This window comes from Bactrocera oleae, chromosome 4 (genome assembly GCF_042242935.1).
Source record: "Bactrocera oleae isolate idBacOlea1 chromosome 4, idBacOlea1, whole genome shotgun sequence".
Classification (NCBI taxonomy): Eukaryota; Metazoa; Arthropoda; class Insecta; order Diptera; family Tephritidae; genus Bactrocera; species Bactrocera oleae.
Window position 1 is genome coordinate 65,554,269 of NC_091538.1, and position 19,359 is coordinate 65,573,627.

The 19,359-nt window shown below is 36.1% G+C and overlaps 2 protein-coding genes and 1 pseudogene across 2 annotated transcripts; all 3 read right to left on the reverse strand.

Moving 5' to 3' along the window:
- Window positions 1–374: 374 nt before the first annotated feature.
- LOC106627281 (sialin) lies at window positions 375–2,371 on the reverse strand. The gene is made up of 3 exons (XM_014247347.3): window positions 2,017–2,371; window positions 859–1,941; window positions 375–790 (listed from the first exon to the last, which is right to left on the reverse strand). The coding sequence occupies exons 1-3, from the start codon at window positions 2,200–2,202 to the stop codon at window positions 548–550; spliced, it is 1,512 nt and encodes a 503-aa protein (XP_014102822.1). The 5' UTR covers window positions 2,203–2,371; the 3' UTR covers window positions 375–547.
- Window positions 2,372–6,115: 3,744 nt separating this feature from the next.
- LOC106627241 (putative inorganic phosphate cotransporter) lies at window positions 6,116–8,900 on the reverse strand. The gene is made up of 4 exons (XM_014247302.3): window positions 8,741–8,900; window positions 8,510–8,646; window positions 6,584–7,666; window positions 6,116–6,520 (listed from the first exon to the last, which is right to left on the reverse strand). Exons 1-4 carry the CDS (start codon window positions 8,772–8,774, stop codon window positions 6,317–6,319), a joined length of 1,458 nt encoding a protein of 485 aa, XP_014102777.1. The 5' UTR covers window positions 8,775–8,900; the 3' UTR covers window positions 6,116–6,316.
- A 2,051-nt stretch (window positions 8,901–10,951) lies between these two features.
- On the reverse strand, window positions 10,952–19,005 carry LOC106627270 (vesicular glutamate transporter 3-like; annotated as a pseudogene).
- Between the last annotated feature and the right edge of the window lie 354 nt (window positions 19,006–19,359).

Consider the following 19,359-nt stretch of genomic DNA (forward strand, 5'->3'; position numbering starts at 1 on the left):
AAAGTTTATATTTATTCTAAACACTTTCTTTATCAAACGAGCTTGACAATGAATTCATGTGGCATGTAATTGTGGATATAAATGAGTAAGAAAAAAAAAGATTAATAATTTATGTTATATATGAGTCTATAGACAAAAAATATATAACAAAATACTTTCTAATCAATCCTTCAAATTTGCGTACCGTTTTTGTATTATGCGCTTTTAAAATCGAAATTTTTATCTGTGTTTAGGATAGTTTTTACATAGAACTGAGGTTTCAAATAATGGTGCTTTGACTACAATATTAAATATAAATTTCTGAATATCAAACTTAAATAATTCTCAACAAGATTTTCAAAATCTTTTTGAATATGAATGTTTTGCTGAATTCAATTTTGCTTTAAATAATTTTTTTTATTAATAAATCACCTTCTCAATATATTTATTCTTACATAATTATTTAATTATAATAATACTTATAAATATGTATGTATAATTGTAACTAAAGTAATTCCGATTATGCTCACAAGATATTTCTAAATTTCTATTGAAAAATTTTACTAAATCACACTAAATTTATAGTCTCTCTGGAACCACCAACATTAACATTTTCCTTTTCCGCGCAATTTTCCACATTTTTCACCTCCGTAAAATGCTCCCCACCACGCTGCTTTAATTCGACAACCATTTGCGGCACTTCATTCCATAACTGTTCTTTAGCAGTGCCGAAAAACAGAAACATAAGATTACCGAAAAAGCTAATACCGCCCGCTAGAGAGAAAATAATGCGCCATTGATGTAAGTTTTTCTGCAAATAAAAATAAAAATAGAAAACATTTTTTTATTTAGCTACCATAGTTTATTCTTGACGCCTACCGTATCCGTCACGATGTAGCCCACCACTAGCGGTGCTATAACGCTCATCACATTCGACGCCGAATTCGCGATGCCCATTAGAGTGCCGGCGAAGTATGGCGATAAATCGAGGTGATTAGCTTGAAACCCGAAGTGCGTAACGGTGCTAATTGTAACAGTGAGTGTGAGCAATACGATGGCAAGATCAGCTTGATCGGTGCTTAGAAAGCCCAAATAGACTAGTGTAACTGCAGGCGTCCACTGGCCGATAGTATTGAATATTTTACGACTCACCGTCGCATTCAAACGTTTCGATTTCTCCAAATAACTGGCAAGTGGACAGAGCGCCAACGAAAGACCGAGCATTGTAAGGTAGGGCAGTGCCGAATAGAATGCATTACTTTGTATATCCTTGCCGAGTATACTTTTAATATACGATGGTATTTGCGTTAGCAATGTCCAGAAACACCAACTGTACGCACATTGACTCACTATGAGCACCAGAAATGGCTTGGATGTGCAGATTTTCAACCATGGTATCGGTTGTGTCACTTTACTCCTCTCACTCTGTGCCATATTACGTTTCAAAGACGTGGCGATTAGTGTGCGCTCAGCTAACGTAATATATTTACAATCGTTCGGTGTACTCGCACCAAATGTAAACCAAATAGCGGCCCATATTAAACCAAGCGCACCAGGTATATAGAATGTGCTTGGCCAACCCCAATCGGAGGAGCAAAGCATGCCGCTGCTGGCCAACATCATTACTATACCCAATTCCAAGCCCGAACAGCAGTAGGTGAGCATAGCACTGCGCTCTTCAATGGGCGCCCATTCGGCCATAATTGTGGCTATAGTTGGATAGGTGGCACCCTGTACTAAGCCTTGACAGAAACGTAACGCACAGAGCAGTGGCCAATCGCCCAGGCTGACGCTAAGCGGCGTGAGCAGCGCCAACACACTACTAATGGTTACACTAATGAACAAAAGTAAGCGGCCACCATAGCGACGCGCCCAGGCGCCGGCAGGCACTTGCGCAAATATATAGCCGCAGAAGAAGCTGCTTAGTATATGTGACTTCGTTTGCTCCGACCAGGCATATTCCTGTAGGAAATGTTTACAAAGTGTGTGCATGAATTATTTCGAAAATAATTTGAAATTTATGTTATGAATACTTACTGGAAAGTTCGGATTCGCACCTGCATTATCCATCATTGCCACTATGGCCACCGAGAGATTGACACGCATGCCATAAATCAAGCACAGTCCGCAGAATATTAGCAGGCACAGTATATGTCGCACGCAAATAACGGGACTACTTAAATTTTCACCGATTTCCCGTGAACAACACCGCTTTTCGACCATATTTAAGCGCCTAAGAGATCATCCGTGTTCTTGTATCCGGTCCAAATGTGTCTGGTCTCATTGGCAACTGCGCTTTATAAATGAAGTGACAAAACAACATGCTCTCTGGACGCCAATTGCAATTTCATACGCAGTAACATTTTATTTTTAATGATAAGGTTTCTCATACATTTGAATAAAAAATTTAAATAACAAATTGCATGAAAAAGACAAAAGGATTAAATATGCAAGTAAAGTTTTTATGCGTATATTTAGTTAATTCTAAATCTAATCATAAATATTCTGCCACTTTGCCTTGCATAGGGCCTTCCTTAATCTTAATTCTGCATTTGTTTCGTTTGCAGCATTTATTATTAAACATTGTACAGTGACTACGAAAAATATTCGCGCTTAGTCTTCGATGAAAATACTACTAGACATAGATGAGTGGATTTAGGGTGCGATTGATTTTCACTAAATAATTGAGCTCGACAACTTTTGAAATATATCTAGAAATCTATTGATATTTAAGTGATTAATGCTTATGATTCAGTTTACTGACCTAAAATGTAATCTTTTAGATCAAGAGCAGAGAATGAAAGCTCACCCTGAAAGCCTAACATCGAACGTGCAAGTTTTCGAAAGTGGCGAAAAAATTCATGAATATGGTGAATATATAAAGACAGGGTGGATATGTCATTTTATTAAAATTTTTATACTCAACCAAATAAATATCATCGGTTGGAAAGTAATTTTAATTATAGCGGAAGTAACACCTACTTGTAATACTTAAAATACGAATGAATTATGTTTTGTTTGTTTTATAACTCCTATGTTTGGTTAAATTTTTCAATTCGGTGGTGTTACGTGTCGTATCATGTCATACTATGCGGCGCTGAAAACGTGTTTATTCGCGCTAAAAGTTTGTCTTTGACAGTTTTTCGATTGATTTACTCAGTTCGTTGTGAGCGCTCGTCAAAGATGGACACCAGCAAAGAGAAAATTCGCTATATTTTAGAATTTTTTTTAGCCGAAAAAGCAGCCAAAGCGACTGAAAAAATTAATTTATTTTATGGGCCTGATATTGTAAACGAACGTGTAGCACAAAAGTGGTTTGCTAGGTTCCGTTCCGGTAAATTCGATGTCAAAGATGCACCACGCGTCGGGAGGCTGTCGTCGAAAAATGCGATAAAATCATGGAAATAGTGGAAACAGACCGTCACGTGAGCACTTATTTAATTGCTGAAGAACTAAAGATAAGCCAGAAAACTGTTTGGAACCATTTGCATAACCTTGGATTCAAAAAGAAACTCGATGTTTGGGTGCCACAGGAACTAACGCAAAAAAACATGATGGACTGAATTTCCATCTGCGAATCGCTGCTGAATCGCAACAAAATCGAGCCGTTTTTGAAACGGATTGTAACTGGCAATGAAAAATGGGTCACTTACGACATCATCGAGCGCAAACGGTCGTGGTCAAAGCTCGGAGAAGCGGCACAGACGGTGGCCAAGACCGGATTACCGGCCAGGAAGGTTTTGCTGTGTGTTTGGTGGGATTGGCAAGGAATCATCTACTACGAGCTGCTCCCCTATGGCCAAACGCTCAATTCGGCCCTCTACTGCCAACAACTGGACCGCTTGAAGGCAGTACTCAACCAGAAGAGGCCACCTTTGATCAACAGAGGCCGAATTGTGTTCCATGAGGACAACGCCAGGCCACACCCACCTTATAGTCCGGACCTGGCACCAAGTGATTACCATCTTTTCCTGTCCATGGCGAACGCGCTTAATGGTGAGAACTTGGCCTCAAGAGAGGCCTGTGATAATTGGCTCTCCGAGTTTTTTGCCAATAGGGACGCAGCCTTCTACGTGAGGGGTATAATGAAGTTGGCATCTCGTTGGCAACAAGTTTACGAACAAAACGGCGCATATTTGACTTAAATCGGACACTGTGACTTGGTATTTGCTGAAACTTGCTTCAAAGTATATTTTGATATGCTATACTCACAGTGTAGTAATGGACTCATGTATTAGAACGATTGACGTTCAGATTGAGTTCTACCAGGAATGGATTTAAAATTTTAGAATACGAAAATGCTATGCGATCCAAGACGATTTCTTATAGCTAATAATTGATGATTATTTTCGTCGACGACTGTTTGGATGTGAATGCCTTACATATACCTAAAAATATACAAAATAAATTTTATATAAATATATAAATACAAAACATTTTATAATCAATTTATCTTCTAATTTCTTTGTCATGGAATTTTGGCAGTGAACTTGAGGTTTAATGGGTTTAATGAACTTTTCTGAAAACTAAGCATACTGCATACTTTTGATAAAGTAACGGGAAATAGCTATTAATTGTGCATTGCACTCATTTTTCAAGGCTACGTCAGTACGTCAGTAAAATGGAAATGCATACGGGATTCCGAGAAATTTATTTGTACAAATCGTATTCACAAGCTCAGAACATTTACTAATAACAAATTTGTCAAGCGGTTTCTACCTCAAAAATCTGTTTTAAGAACAAACAAGAACACATGCAACTTCACAACTTCGGCAGTTAATTTAGTTCTTAAAAATGTTTGGTTAAGTTTCTATTCCGAGACGAAAAGTATACTATTTAAATATTTATTAATTATAATAATTGCGGTTCAATGACCAACTAATAATCTTGATACTCGCAGTTCCTAAGAGTAAAAGGGTTTTCGCTTAACACCTGTGGCTTGCAGATTTTAGAGTTAAGGTTTGGCTTAAGGACTATTGAGAATTTCAGTCTATGACTTTATTTACTATTAAACAGTAAAAAACTACTCTCAAATAAGAGATTTATCATACACATAAGTATATTATATATTGGTATACAACCCAGTTTTGCAAAAAAATTTTTACCGCACGATAGAAAGTGTGTGCTTTTTGGTTCTTGTCGTGTACTGTTTGTTTTAAATTTCACCCTCGTACACACTGGAAACCGGAAACGAGAGCTTGTTATGCAGCTGAATTAAACACCTCTTATATACATTTATCCCGCTGATCAAATTCGACCTCGATCGACACAAAGACAAATCTAATAAAAGTCTTAATCACCTTCAAAATAGGCTCCTGGGCCAATTCAAGATTGGCATCGCTTAATTAATTTTTTTATAAATTTCAGTCTCCAGCGAATTTTGAGTAGTTTATCCGTCATTCGCTAGATTTTTGTTCAGTTTCGATGTTATATTTACAAACCCACGTAATGTAATTTAGTGATGCGCTTGATGACTGTAAGGTCCGGCTACGTTGTCAAGCATCTCGCGCGCTTCATACGCAAAACATTAAAAAAATGGTGTAGTCCATCCATAGAGATGTTGAGATCCTCTGCTATCTCTCTGATGCCACAACGATTTTCAAGCAGTGTATCTGTAACTTTTTCGATGTTATCGTTATTAAGGAGGTGGATGGACGACTCTCATGAGACAAGTTTTCGATGACTTCCTGACCTTCACTAAATGCTTTATGCCACTCAAATAATTGTGTTCGTAATAGAGTGGACTCCCCAAAACAATTCTGCAAAGGTTTCGTAGCCATGATTTCACTGGAAACACAAAGATTTCAAGCAAACTCATGGTTCAACTTTTTTCCTTGGCAAAAAGCGCCGTCAAACCTTTCGTGTCGTAACGAAATGGCTGACAAAAGCGCACTAATTGAAATATGAAGATCAAGCTTCACACCAACATAAAAAAGATTTCACCAATCTAAGAAAAAAATATTTTGCGATTTGGCTTGCGCGCGCAGTTTAAATGGACCAATCCGGGAATGAATATTTTCTTTTAGAGATTTTATAATATCATTTGACTCTTCTTTTTTCAGCCGATCAAAATTTCGTAAAGTATGTGAAGTTACCGAGTTATTTTTTTCCTTCGCTAAATTTTAATTCTGATTAATTATAATTTTCTACTTACATCGCTCCATAGAACTTTAAAATTTATTTTAGTAAAATATATGTTATCTATAATTTCTATTACATTTTGCTATAACTATTAATACAGACCTATATTTTACACACTAAATTCAAACCGGTTAAAAAACATACATTTCCAATTACATACGACAAATAATACTGAAATATTTTAAGAAATAAAAATTTAAACATTCTCCTTCTTCTTCTCAACGTCAGTTGAACGCGTCACCAGCGAACTCTCGTTGAGTGGTTGCAGCTCCTGCACCTTGACTTCTTCATTATGCCAGGGTTGCATTTCTGCTGAGCCGAAAGTAATGAAGAGCGAATTCGCAACGAAATTGTAGCCGGCAGCGATGAAAAATATTATGCGCCATTGCTGCGAACTTGTCTGTAAGATTTTGCAAAATAAGTAGAATATTCAAATATTTATTTGCATTTCGTAAAAAATTACCGGATCCGTTACGATATATCCGACGACCAGCGGTGCAATGATGCTCATTACATTGGCGGCTGTGTTTGTCAAACCCACAAGCGTGCCAGAAAAGTGTGGCGAGAGATCAATATGATTCACCTGCCAGCCAAAATGTGTTATCGAACTAATCGCAACAGTTACAGTTAAGAGCACCACAGCTAAATCGCTCTCATTCGCGCTCACGTAACCCAACCATATGAATGTGGTAACCGGTATCCATTGACCGATTGTATTGAAAATTTTACGCGAAGTTGTGGTGCTAACCACTTTTGATTCCTCAAAAGCACGCACGAAGGGACAACAAATGAAACCCAAAATCACCATCGTGAGATACGGTAGGGAAGAGAGTAACGCATTACTCTTAATATCCTTGTCAAGTACACTCTTCATATACGATGGTATTTGGGTGAGCAGTGTCCAGAAGCCCCATGTGTAGCCGCAATGTGCAGTTAGTAATGCCAAAAATGGCGGTGAAGTGAATATCTTACGCCAAGGCACTTTGGTAGGCATTTCATGTTCATGGTCATCTATCTTGTGCGCATTTAAGGAGGTTTCGATATGATTGCGTTCAGCAATGGTAATAGCTTTACAATCTCTAGGTGAGCTCGCTCCAAGCCACAGCCAAATTAATGCCCAACACAAACCGAACATACCGGGTATATAATAAATACTTGGCCAACCTAAGCTGGAGGAAGCCAGTACGCCACTGGAACTCAACATTATAACTGTGCCGAATTGTGCGCCCGAAAAAAGGTAGGTGGCCAAAGAGCTGCGTTCCTCAACTGGCGCCCATTTGGCCAGCATTGTTGCCATCGCTGGTATGGTCGACCCCTGTCCGAAGCCTTGTAGGAAACGTAGCACACATAATAACATCCAGTCGCCTACGCTGACGGCCAACGGTGTAAATATAGCCAGTATACTGCTGCTGGTTATCGTAAAGAGTAGCATTACTTTGCCGCCAAAACGTCGCGCCAAATTGCCACCAGGGACTTGTGTGCAAATGTAGCCGCAGAAGAAACTGCTGATCACTCGAGATTTCGTTTGCTCTGACCATTTGTATTCCTGTGAATAAATGAAATGATATAATGTAGAGTAGCTTAGGCTAGTTGATTATTATTAAGCTCAAGAAGATGTTCAGCCCAAACTATATCTTGAAAATAATTCGAGGAAACGGATGGATCCTCTTTTGTTCACAGTTAATTCGTGTCTTAGTTGAGAGTTTTTTTATATTATCATGAGAGGCACCCCTACACGAAGACTTCAAGCATAGGATTCTATAACGGAGGTAAAGTTTTCAAAGTATTGTAATACAAGTACTTGTAAGTATCGGGTTACCACTATCGGGATTTTCACATACCAATAACCGCAAATTAGACAAAGGTTTGACTCTCCAAGTACTCTCACTAAGTTCTCTGCCTTATATGTGCAGAAAAGCTCACACACGAACTTTGTTTTTTGAGTATAATCAGGTATTCCAGTTTACTCTATCTATTTTACAGAAAAAATTTAGATAGAAACTAATTGAGATAAGAATAGAATTTTACTCTCCTTAGGGGTTGAACAAACTTTCGTATTAAGCTTTTAGTGTATTTAAAGAACTTTGGGGGGTATCTGCAATCTAATTTTATTGCCATTGCTGGAATTTTCCAAAGAGCTGACAGCAGGTTGAATGACATTAAAAGTTACTTGCATAACGATCAAGGCGACCTTTCGCTTCGGCGTTGTTTTTGTTTGTACTTTCTGTTGAGTCAACGGTCGTAGGCGGAATCACTTTAAGCAACATTATAATTTATTTTTTTGCACTTTTAACTTTTTTCTAACGAAACGAAGATAACTGTGACTAACAGGCTTCACCATATATATATTCATTTCGTATATTAAATCTTTTTACATCACTATACTTACGGGAAAATTGGGATTCGACGCCGTCTTGTCCATCATCGCCACAATGGCAACGGACAGATTGACACGCATGGCATAGATAATTGAGAGGCCAAAAAAAAGCAGCAAACACTGTACATGGCGTCGACCGAACATCGGTACTACGAAAATATAAAAAAAAAAAATAATTTCAATTAAAAAATAATTATCACAAATCATTTAATTTAAGCTTAGAAATAGTGATAAAAAACTCACACTTCGTTTCCTTAATGCTCTGATTCAAGACCATGACTCACAACTGACTCAGTGATTCAATAAAGTCGAAATGTCCGTGCTTTCGGACGCAGCTGCATATGTGTAATGGCAGCGGATCACTCTACGATTAACGAGTCTCTGAGTACAAATCCTAAGGGACACGTAATTATATTGTTAAAATATATAATTGCTTATCGTTGTTTTAACCAAAGTCGTTATCTTTTAAAATCATATATAAGTTAATGTAAAGAAAATTTCATTCTAACTTCGTACGCAGCTAGCACGTGTGGCACAACATTTTTGCTAGGATTAGTTAGATTTCATAGTCATCTTACTCGACAGATAATTGTGCCGCCTTCAATAAAAACCCTATTTCCAAAATGCTCATGCCGGTTTTAATATTATTCGAGCATAAAGGATGTACCATCTGATGTGAACTGACAAAAAAAGTCAACGATTAATCCTATTTTCCAGCCTCGGATTTCAGTGCGTTCAGCGAATTTTGGTTTTTTCGGTATCGTCTTAGTTTTCGAGTGGCATTCACAAGATTTTTAGACAGTTTTGACGTCATATTCAGCAACACACATCTCGTCATCAGTAATGATGCGTTTTATGAATGTAGAGTTCGCAGTTTCGTTGTCAAGCATCTCATTGCGATGCCATTTTTGCAAGGGATTCAGGTTTTTTGGTACCAGTTTGGCATTTACACGCTTCATACTCAAAACATTAACCAAAAAGGTTGAGTCGATCCGAACATGATGATTTGCAAGCACTGTTTATTTATCTTTATCGATGTTATCATAATTAACAGAGGTGGATGGATATACGAGTCATCTAAGGCAAATATTCAATGACTTCACGACATTCAATGAATGATTTCAGCCCCTCAAATATAATACTTGTGTTCGTGGTAAAGCAGACTACCCAAAACACTTGTGAAACAATTTTAATGATTTCGTAGCCGTGATTTCGGTGCAAACAGGCAAACTCGTTGTTCAGTTTTTTTTTCATTATAAAAATTGTCAAACAAACGTTTAGCGTCGTTAACAAACAACTGCCAAACACACAATAATTGACATATGGAAAACAAAATTAACACGAACAAAAAAAAGATTTTACCAATCTATTGTAAGGAAAATTTTAGTCGATTCGGGTTGCGCGCGCAGTTTAAATGAATCAGTCCGTGTCAAATTTGATCAGAGGTTTATCGATTAAGAACTGGAAAGATATTTGCTTTGGTGTTAAAAATGTATACAATTGCATGATAGTCACACCCATTTTTTAATGATATATTAAACAAAAAAAAATTATATTTTTTAGTAGCATTTCCGTAAAGCGCTTCGGCATTCGAGCACATTTAATATAACATAAAAATATATACATATATATATTATATTCAGCATGTTGAGATCTACATGATTTATGATTTTCCAGAACTTCTAGCGCAGCTTGTTGCTTATGCAAATAACGATTTTACTACTGTTTTTTTGCACATTCTGTAGTAATTGCATGCAATTGTTTATCTCATTTTTAGTATTTCTCAAAAATAGAAAATAAATACAACTGACAGGGTTGCCAGACCATTTTTAAGAGATTCGCACTTATTTTTTTATTTTATTATTATTTTTTGGACTTTATAATTATCTCATTTTGATACTTTAAGGTAAACATTAAATAGTATTGAATTAAATATTAAAGTTTAAAAAACTCTGTTTAAAATAATAATTTTTAAACATTGTGGCTAACTGTCTTTTGATCAGAAAGGATGTATAGTAGAAAATAAATGAATAAAAGTATATATGTTTTTGAACTAAGTCTATTTAAAATCGGAAGGCAGAAATTACAGCATCTCTATTGCAGTGAAAGAACTAACATTATACTAGCAAATGCCGATATTGAACAATTTTCTTTTAGAGTAATGTAAATCTTAAAACAGAAATTTTTCGAAGACCTTTTATGCAAACATATTCTGAGCTTCGTGAAACTCTTGCTAGTAAAAAGTTAGTTTTTTGTAAAAGCTAGGTATTTACACGTTTTGGTAACACTACTTGCGGTGTAATCGTTATTTAAATAGATGCGAGCTAAAAATTAATAATTCCCCTTAACTCTTTATCTATTTATTTGGAAATGCAATCAGTAAACTTAGTACTAAAGATAAATGCATGACATTGTATAAATGTATTTACATATATATATTTATATACACAAAATTAAAAGAAGAAGCAACTAAGAAAGCAGCCAACAAATATCTTATTCAAAACACTGGCTAATTTGTTAGAATTGTTTTATATATACCCCATACACGGTATATTAAGTTTGCCACATAGTTTGTAACACGCAGTAGGAAACGTCGGCGACCCTATAAAATATATAAATAAATTATCAGTATGATGAGCTTAGTTGATTTAGCCATGCCCGTCTGTCAATCTGTCTGTTTGTATATATACGAACTCGTCACTCAATTTTTAAGCTATCTATCTGAAATTTTGCAGCTGTCTTTTCCTCACTAAGAAGCTGCTCATTGGTCGGAACTGCCGAGATCGAAGCACTATAGTATATAGCTGTTATACAAACTGAACAATCGGAATCAAGTGCGTGTATAGGAAACTTTTTTATTTGATAAGGTATTTTCACGAATTTTGGAGTTATTTTCTAAGGCAACTATGTAATCTCCGAAGAAATTGCTTAGATCGGATCACTATAGGGTATATCTGACAAGATAGTATCTGAATACATTTTTCAGATCAAACCATTACAACATATAACTGCCTTAAAAACCGACCGATCAAAATTAAGTTCTTGTGTGGAGACTCTGTGAAGGGTATTATAGCTTCGGTGCAGCCGAAGTTAACATTTTTTTACTTGTTTTTCTATGAGACCAATCAATAGCATGCTCCACAAAACTGTTAATCAATATTATTTCCCATTTACAATAATACTATTAAGTAACCTTAGACTTGAAAGTTGTTTAGTATACGTATCAAACAACGTGGCCAACCGTTTTTAGTTGGCCGATTACATTCTCAGATTTAGTTATATATTTATATAAAATATATGCAATCGATTATATTTAATTATAACAGTTACAAAACTACCTTTATTCGCCCTATATGTTTTTATCTTCGATAAGCATATGTCTAACCATATTTACAGTTATCACTGACATTTTCTGTATATTTACTAAACTCAAATGTGATTCATTCTTATTTGTTAATTTAATTGACTTCCCAAACTCGGGTTTCTGGAGACAGCAAAGAACGCCACAATAGCAATTTCACTGCCAACTTGATTATTCTCTTATTATCTCGAAAGTAAATCAAAACAATGCATCGTTAATCTTCAGAAATGGCCAGACTTGTCACTTTTTCTCAGTATCCAATTTGATAATTTCAAATCGGATGTGATCGCGCTCATCCCGCTGTATTTTAGGATAGTTCCAGGCCTGGATTTTGGTCTGGCCAAACAAAATGAACAATAAATTGCCAACGAAGTACATGCCACCGGCAATGTAGAAGACTATGCGCCACTGGTGCGCATTTTTCTGTAATATATAATATAGTAATAAATTAAGAACTTATAAGCATACTGACCGCATCTGTGACAATGAAGCCCACCGTCAGTGGTGCCAACAAGCTCATACAATTTGCCGCACAATTCGCTATGCCCATAACGACACCAGCAAAATTGGGTGATAAATCAATATGATTGGTAAGGAAACCTAAAGAACCGGCCGTATTCACACCAACAGCAATTACCAGCAAAACAAGTGCCAACTCACTCTGATCGGCGCGCATATAGCCGAGCAGTATAAGCGGTAATACGGGCACCTAAAAACCGATAGTGTTGAACAGTTTACGACTGGCATTAATGCGGGTGTAGCCTCGTTTAATTAGAAAATCGGCTAAAATACAAAATACGAATGTCAAAAACATATTAGCCAGATAAGGTGCGGCGGACATAAGAACATTGCTCTTGATATCTTGTCCCAGTATGTTTTTCATATATGAGGGGATTTGTGTCAGCAATGTCCAAAAGCCCCAAACATAGGTGCACTGTGTCAACAATAGCACCCAGAAAGGCACAGATGTGAGTATCTTCAACCGAGCTCATGCTCCGGTTTAGCCGATGTCAACATCGCAGCTTCAATATACAAACGCTCCTCTTCACCTATCCAGTTGCATTCGCTTGGTGTGTTAGCGCCGACCAAGTACCAAACGAAACCCCAAATTAAACTGAGTAAGCCGGCGAAATAAAATATGCCCGGCCAACCAAATGTAGAGGAGGCAATCCAACCGCTGACCAACATCATTAGCACGCTACCAAAAGGCATGCCGCTGTAACAAAAGGTACCAAGTGAGCCACGCTCCTCGGCTGGTATCCATTTGGAGAGCAGTGTATGTATCGATGAAAAGATGCTACCCTGTATGAGACCTTGACACAAACGCAGCCCGAACAGCAGTTTCCAATCGTCCAAACGTACGCTCAGCGGTGAGAGTAAAGCCAAGAATCCACTTAGTGCTATACCAAGAAGTAGCATTATTTTGCCACCAAATTTGTGCGCCAACTGACTGCCCGGTATTTGCGTCACAAAATATCCCGCAAAGAAACTGCTGAGCAGGTAGGATTTTGTCTTCTCTGACCATTGGTACTCCTTGGGTAAAAACCCACGGTTATGGAAAACTATTATTTTTTTACTTTAGTTTTCTTACCTCAAAATTGGGATTTGTGGAATTCTTATCCATCATTGCCACTATTGCTACCGAGAGATTACGCGTTGCGTGATCGCAGCAGAGAGTCCCAAAAATATTAAAATACACTGTACATGACGAGCGCCGAAAAGCGGTGCTAAAATACGGAGAAAATTCTATAATATTTATTTAGACATTTATTACATAATTTGTTTTAATGAATATTTATTAGATATTTTATATGTTTTCTATGCAGATCTTTGCTTCTGTGAACTTTGCGTAATTTATTCAATTTGTTTCACACTCGAAAAAGCTGGCGCGTGTCGAACTTTTTTACAAACCTTTATACGAGTATTTGCTATCATTTATCTGCTTATTTTCCATTGAATATTCAGTTATTGTTTCACTGTTTGATGAGAATACAACTTTAAATTCACAAAGCACAAATTAATAATGGATCTGCAACCAAACAAGTTGACTGAGTGAGTTAGGAAAAGCATCTAACAGTTTTTGCTTTTTTTTATAGTTAGTTTTGAATGAACAGGGGCAATAGGGTAAGGGTGGTAAAAAAGCACTCTAATTCAATTTATCTTCTAGTCGTGGCAAAAAATCTTTATTTAAAAAATATTAATTTTAATAAATGTCTTTTATATACGGTTATCAATGTAATTTATTTCTTCTTGAGTTTTAACAAATTTCAATACGAGCCACCCACTTGACATACAAATATGCATATACGAATGTTGTTGTTTATGTAGCCTGCACAGGAGCTCTAAGCTTTCACAAATACTTACCGTCTAGGATATAATTTTATCATATTTACATACTTGTAAACACATATTTTTATGAGATGATTTTACAACAAAGATCTGAAGTAGGGGTCTGACTAACAAGCCCCATTATTTAATTATCATAGATAGTAAAGTAACTATGCCCCCCGTGTAAGGTATTGAGATAATCTCTTTGGTGTTAGTTAATAAATACGAATGTATATATTGTATATTACACATACCACATGGTTATCATTATACCCTGAACAGGTTGTATCAAGTTTGCCACGATGTTTGTAATACGCAATGAGAAACGTCTATTTATACTTTATGTATATAATGATCATATATAAATGATCAGCGTGACGAGCTAAGTCGATTTAGCCATGTCCGTCTGTCTGCCTGTCCATCTGTATATACACGAACTAGTCTCTCAGTTATTGAGATGTCTGGTAACTATAGAGTATATTGAGTTACTCAAATCATTCTTACTAATTTTTACGACCATATAAGATAGCTCTGACAGATATCCGTCATAAAACTAAACAATTTATTTTTTTATTGATTCGAAGGGTGATCGATCCGCTGCAGATATTCAAGTATTGTAAAAATTAAACAAACAACAAGGTTTGAAACCTAATCTTAGAAGCAAACCCATCTTTCTACACTTTGCTTAAGTTTAAATACATCTATGGCAAAATTGTATTCAACAAGATTTTCGTACTTATTAAAGAAAGTTTTTCAAAGATATTTTTAATTTCAATAAAAAAAAGTCTTTGAAAAGTTTTGGCTATTGTCCGTGGTTCTTCTCTAGGCACTTGATTTGTGTATTTTTCGAAGATTTTCGAATAGTTTGTACGAAAGAAGAAAGAGCACAAATGAACCAAATTCACTTATGAAACTTCATATTAACAGTTTTACGATTCCTCTGACACCAAATGACAACAATTTCGGATCCTTTTAAACCTTGCATTTAGTCCATGAATAAGTCTTGTTGAAGATCTCAAATCATTCCGACTGTGACGATCACAACTTTCTATTATTATTTAGGAGAGTCAAAATGTACGTCTAACAAAATGTCAGTTTCTGAAATTTACTACTTAAATAACATGAGCAACAACAGTAAATAACCAATTTATGATATATTAGGATAGTAGGGCTGAGAATAAAAACGACCATGGTTATGCATTGTCTAGATTTGAAAAAAAAACCCTTTCGAAAAAAAACTGAACAAATTATTAATTTACTCAGTATGATAATGCTCCTTCTAAATAAACTACGTATGTAGATATTCGTATAGCTAAATTGAATGCCAAAGGGTTTTTCAGTCACTTGAATGAAATAAATTGGTTCGTTAAGTCACTTAATGCTGCCATTGGTAATGTTGGTTTCAGAAACTCAATGCAACATAAAGCTGAAGCTATAAAGGTGTATCACCCTTTCGACAACTCACACATCTTATACATATGAATATCTATATCTTGCACCATTGCTTTTTATTTAATCTACGGCAAATTTCTTAAACATATCGCATAAAATAAAAGAGTTTTCCCTACAAGGAGTTGAGTTCGATCGGTAAGTTTGTATGGCAGCTATATGCTATATCCGTTCGATATCCGATAAATGAGCAACTTCTTGGAGAGAAAATAACAAGAGCTGCAAAATTTCAGATCGATATCTCAAAAACTGAGGGACTAGTTTGCATTATAGGGTCTCCGACGTTTCCTTATCGTTGCCAAAAACATTGCGGTAAACTTAATATACCTTGCTCAGGATATAGTGACAAATAGAATTCAAAGTGATTCAAAAAATTTAACTAAGTAAATAACTTTCTTCGACCTAAATGACATATATCAAATCAATCAATTACTTTACTGAATTAAAAATATTTTCACCTAATCAAATAGTAATCAATGCAAATACTTAAATAAGGTCAATTTAGTAATTACAAACAAAATTAAATGTATTTCATAACCTTTTAAAAGTCAACTTAATTGAACCTATTATATATATAACACTACAACTAACTAATAACATTAGCACCATACAGTGCATAAATCGGGCAAAAATTGCGCATAAATATCATAATAAAAATATGAATACGTAGTATTTGGCTCTAGTAGACTTCTTTCTCTACATTGACTGGCTCGAATTTTATGTGATCCCTTTGGTGCTGCAACTCTTTGGGATAGTTCCATTTCTGGATTGTGACTTGGCCGAACAGAATAAATAGCAAATTGCCAATAAAGTAAAGGGCAGCGGTTATGTTGAATATGATGCGCCATTGATTAACGTTTTTCTAAAATTATCAAAAAAAAAAACTAATAATAAAACATACGTCAAAAAATAATATATATATATATGAAGGAGCTTAAATTTTCGCTTACCGAATCAGTGACGATGAAGCCAACCAGCAGGGGTGCTATCACACCCATAAAATTCGCCATACAATTAGCCACGCCCATTAGTATGCCAGCAAAGTTGGGCGACAAATCAATGTGATTGGTCAAAAAGCCTAGGGAAGCTGCCGAATTTACACCGATTAAGATAACAAGTAAACCAACTGCCAAACCGCTTTGATCTTCACGAAGATAACCCAATAATATGAGTGGCAACACCGGTACCCAGAAGCCGATAGTATTGAAAAGTTTACGACTCGTACGTATGTTGATTAAATTCCGTTTGATAAGAAAATCATTTAAGCCACAAAACGCAAAGGTCAAGAACACATTAACGAGGTACGGTAGCGCAGACATGAGAGCATTGCTCTTGATATCCTGTTTCAAGATATTCTTCAAATATGTTGGTATTTGTATGAGCATCATCCAAAAGCCCCATGCGAAAGAGCTTTGTGCGATTTGAAGGACTAAGAAAGGCACCGACGTGAGTATTTTAACCCATGGCGTTTTCGTTGCTCTTTGCTCCTCCTCTGGTTTGATAGACGTCACCAATGCTGATTCAATATATAATTTCTCATCTTCAGATATCCATTTGTAGTCGCTAGGTGTGTTGGCGCCCACAAAATATCACACAATAACCCACAACAAACTTACTAAACCGGAAATGTAGAAAATTCCAGGCCACCCTAATGACGACGAGGCTATAGTACCGCTGAGAGCCATTATTATGACGCTACCGAATTGTACACCCGTATAGCAGAAGGTGCCGATCGAACCAAGTTCCTCGGGCGGCACCCACTTGGAGAGTAACGTGTGTGTTGAGGGAAAAATACAACCCTGCAACAAGCCTTGTGCCATACGCAACGCAAAGACCAATTTCCAGTCGCCTAAGCGCGCAGTAAGCGGTGTGAGCAGGCACAAAATACTGCTGAAGCCCACACTTAGGAGCACCATAATTTTACCTCCATATTTATGCGCCAACTGACCGCCAGGTATTTGTGTCACGAAATAGCCCCAGAAGAAACCACTCAGAATATATGATTTTGTTTGCTCCGACCAAGCATACTCCTGTGTAGGTGAATGATATAATTATAATTATATATATGTATTGAATAAACGGTATATGGAGATATATGATTTGCTATTGATATGTGGCTTTACCTCAAAATCCGGATTTGTTGCATTGCGGTCCGTCATAGCTACAATTGCCAATGAGAAATTAACTCGTTGCGAGAATGCCACAGTTAGACTTAGGAAAATCATGAAGCACTGCACATGACGAGCGCCAAAAACTGAGGCTGAAAGTTTAAAATACGAAAAAAATTTTATTTATCTTAGATCTTGAAAAAAGTTTTTATCATGTTTGGTTTTTTTTATACAAAAGTAGGCCAAGCGACGTATGAGAGAGTACTCCTAGTCACATATTTTGTGATTATACCTAATCTTCAAAGAAGATGTGTATAAATTTCTCAGCTGTTGGAAATTATTTAGTAGCAGACAGCAGCTTAGATGACACAGGATTTGCAATTAAAAAAATCAATGACAAAGAGAGTCTTTTTTTTTAATGAAAATCACAATCTTTTATGTAAAATGGCCGTTGATAACAAAACGTGACTTGATACGGATTCTCCGAGCAGTGTGCCAGACTGAGCAACCATTTGTAATTTGTTCCGTAGAGACCATTTGTACACGGAAGATGATCAATGTAGAGGACGTCAAAAATAAACGTTTACCACAAAATATGAAAAACGAGGCCTAAATTAGGGAACAGCACAATATTTTATGCTATATATGTAAATTTTTGTTTTAAAAGCAATCATTTTCAAACTGTAACATTAAAGTGTCTAGGACCTGTTAATACAAAAGTTACTGAGTTGTGTTGTTTCACTTAAAAGTGGTTGGTGCCACACACATTAAAAAAAATTGTTTAACTAATTCACATGCAAATCTGTAGAGCTGTCGTTAAGATAATAATTTCTAATACTATTGTTAGAATAAGTTAGGCATTACGGCTGATCACGTACGATTAGATTACGTATGAGTCCTCGGTGAAGCCAAAAATCCATGAAGATTAATTGCAATCCTTAGGAAATTATTCCAGTTTGTTCACTTGCATCCAAGGTGTTGCAGCCGTAGCAACGCAAAGGCGTGTCAACACGAAAGTGGCGAGATGATTATACCTCATCTTCTTCCGAAAAATTTCGACAGGCGAACTTACGATTATATCTCATAAAGTTAGTTTTTTAGTTAGTGTCATTTAACAAACCTTTATATTTATTATCAGTTATCCGCCTATTTTCCATTTAATATTCAGTTATTGTCACTTTTCGAACAGAATCGTACTTAAAGTTCACAAAGCACTAACTATTTGATGGACCCGCAACAAAACAAGTTGACTGAGCGAGATATGGAAACCATCTAGCAGTATTTGCTTATTTAAAAGTTAATATAGATTGAACAACGGAAATACGGTTAGGGTGGTTAAAAAAGTATTTTATATGCTATTTATTATCATTTTATTATAATCTTTGAAAATATTTTTTAATTATTTTGAAATTTTTATTGAAATAGTTGCTACATATAATATTTTGAAATATTTGAACACAAAAATATTTTTACAGCTTGAACTGATATTATAGACTTTAAATGAGATTCCAAATAAAAAGACATTTAAAGTTCAAGCGACAAATGTCACCAGTCATTGAGTAATGGGTAGCTCAACTGGCAGTAGCTTCGGCTACACAGTCATACCGGAGACTCAA

Coding starts and splice junctions, on each gene's coding strand:
- LOC106627281 (XM_014247347.3), bottom strand. CDS start 2,202: ATGGTCGAAAAGCGGTGTTGTTCACGGGAAATCGGTGAAAATTTAAGT. Junction 1,942..2,016: donor GTGCGAATCCGAACTTTCCA/GTAAGTATTCAT, acceptor CATTTCCTACAG/GAATATGCCTGGTCGGAGCA. Junction 791..858: donor GCTACATCGTGACGGATACG/GTAGGCGTCAAG, acceptor TTTTATTTGCAG/AAAAACTTACATCAATGGCG.
- LOC106627241 (XM_014247302.3), bottom strand. CDS start 8,774: ATGGTCTTGAATCAGAGCATTAAGGAAACGAAGT. Junction 8,647..8,740: donor GAGCATTAAGGAAACGAAGT/GTGAGTTTTTTA, acceptor ATATTTTCGTAG/TACCGATGTTCGGTCGACGC. Junction 7,667..8,509: donor CGTCGAATCCCAATTTTCCC/GTAAGTATAGTG, acceptor ATTTATTCACAG/GAATACAAATGGTCAGAGCA.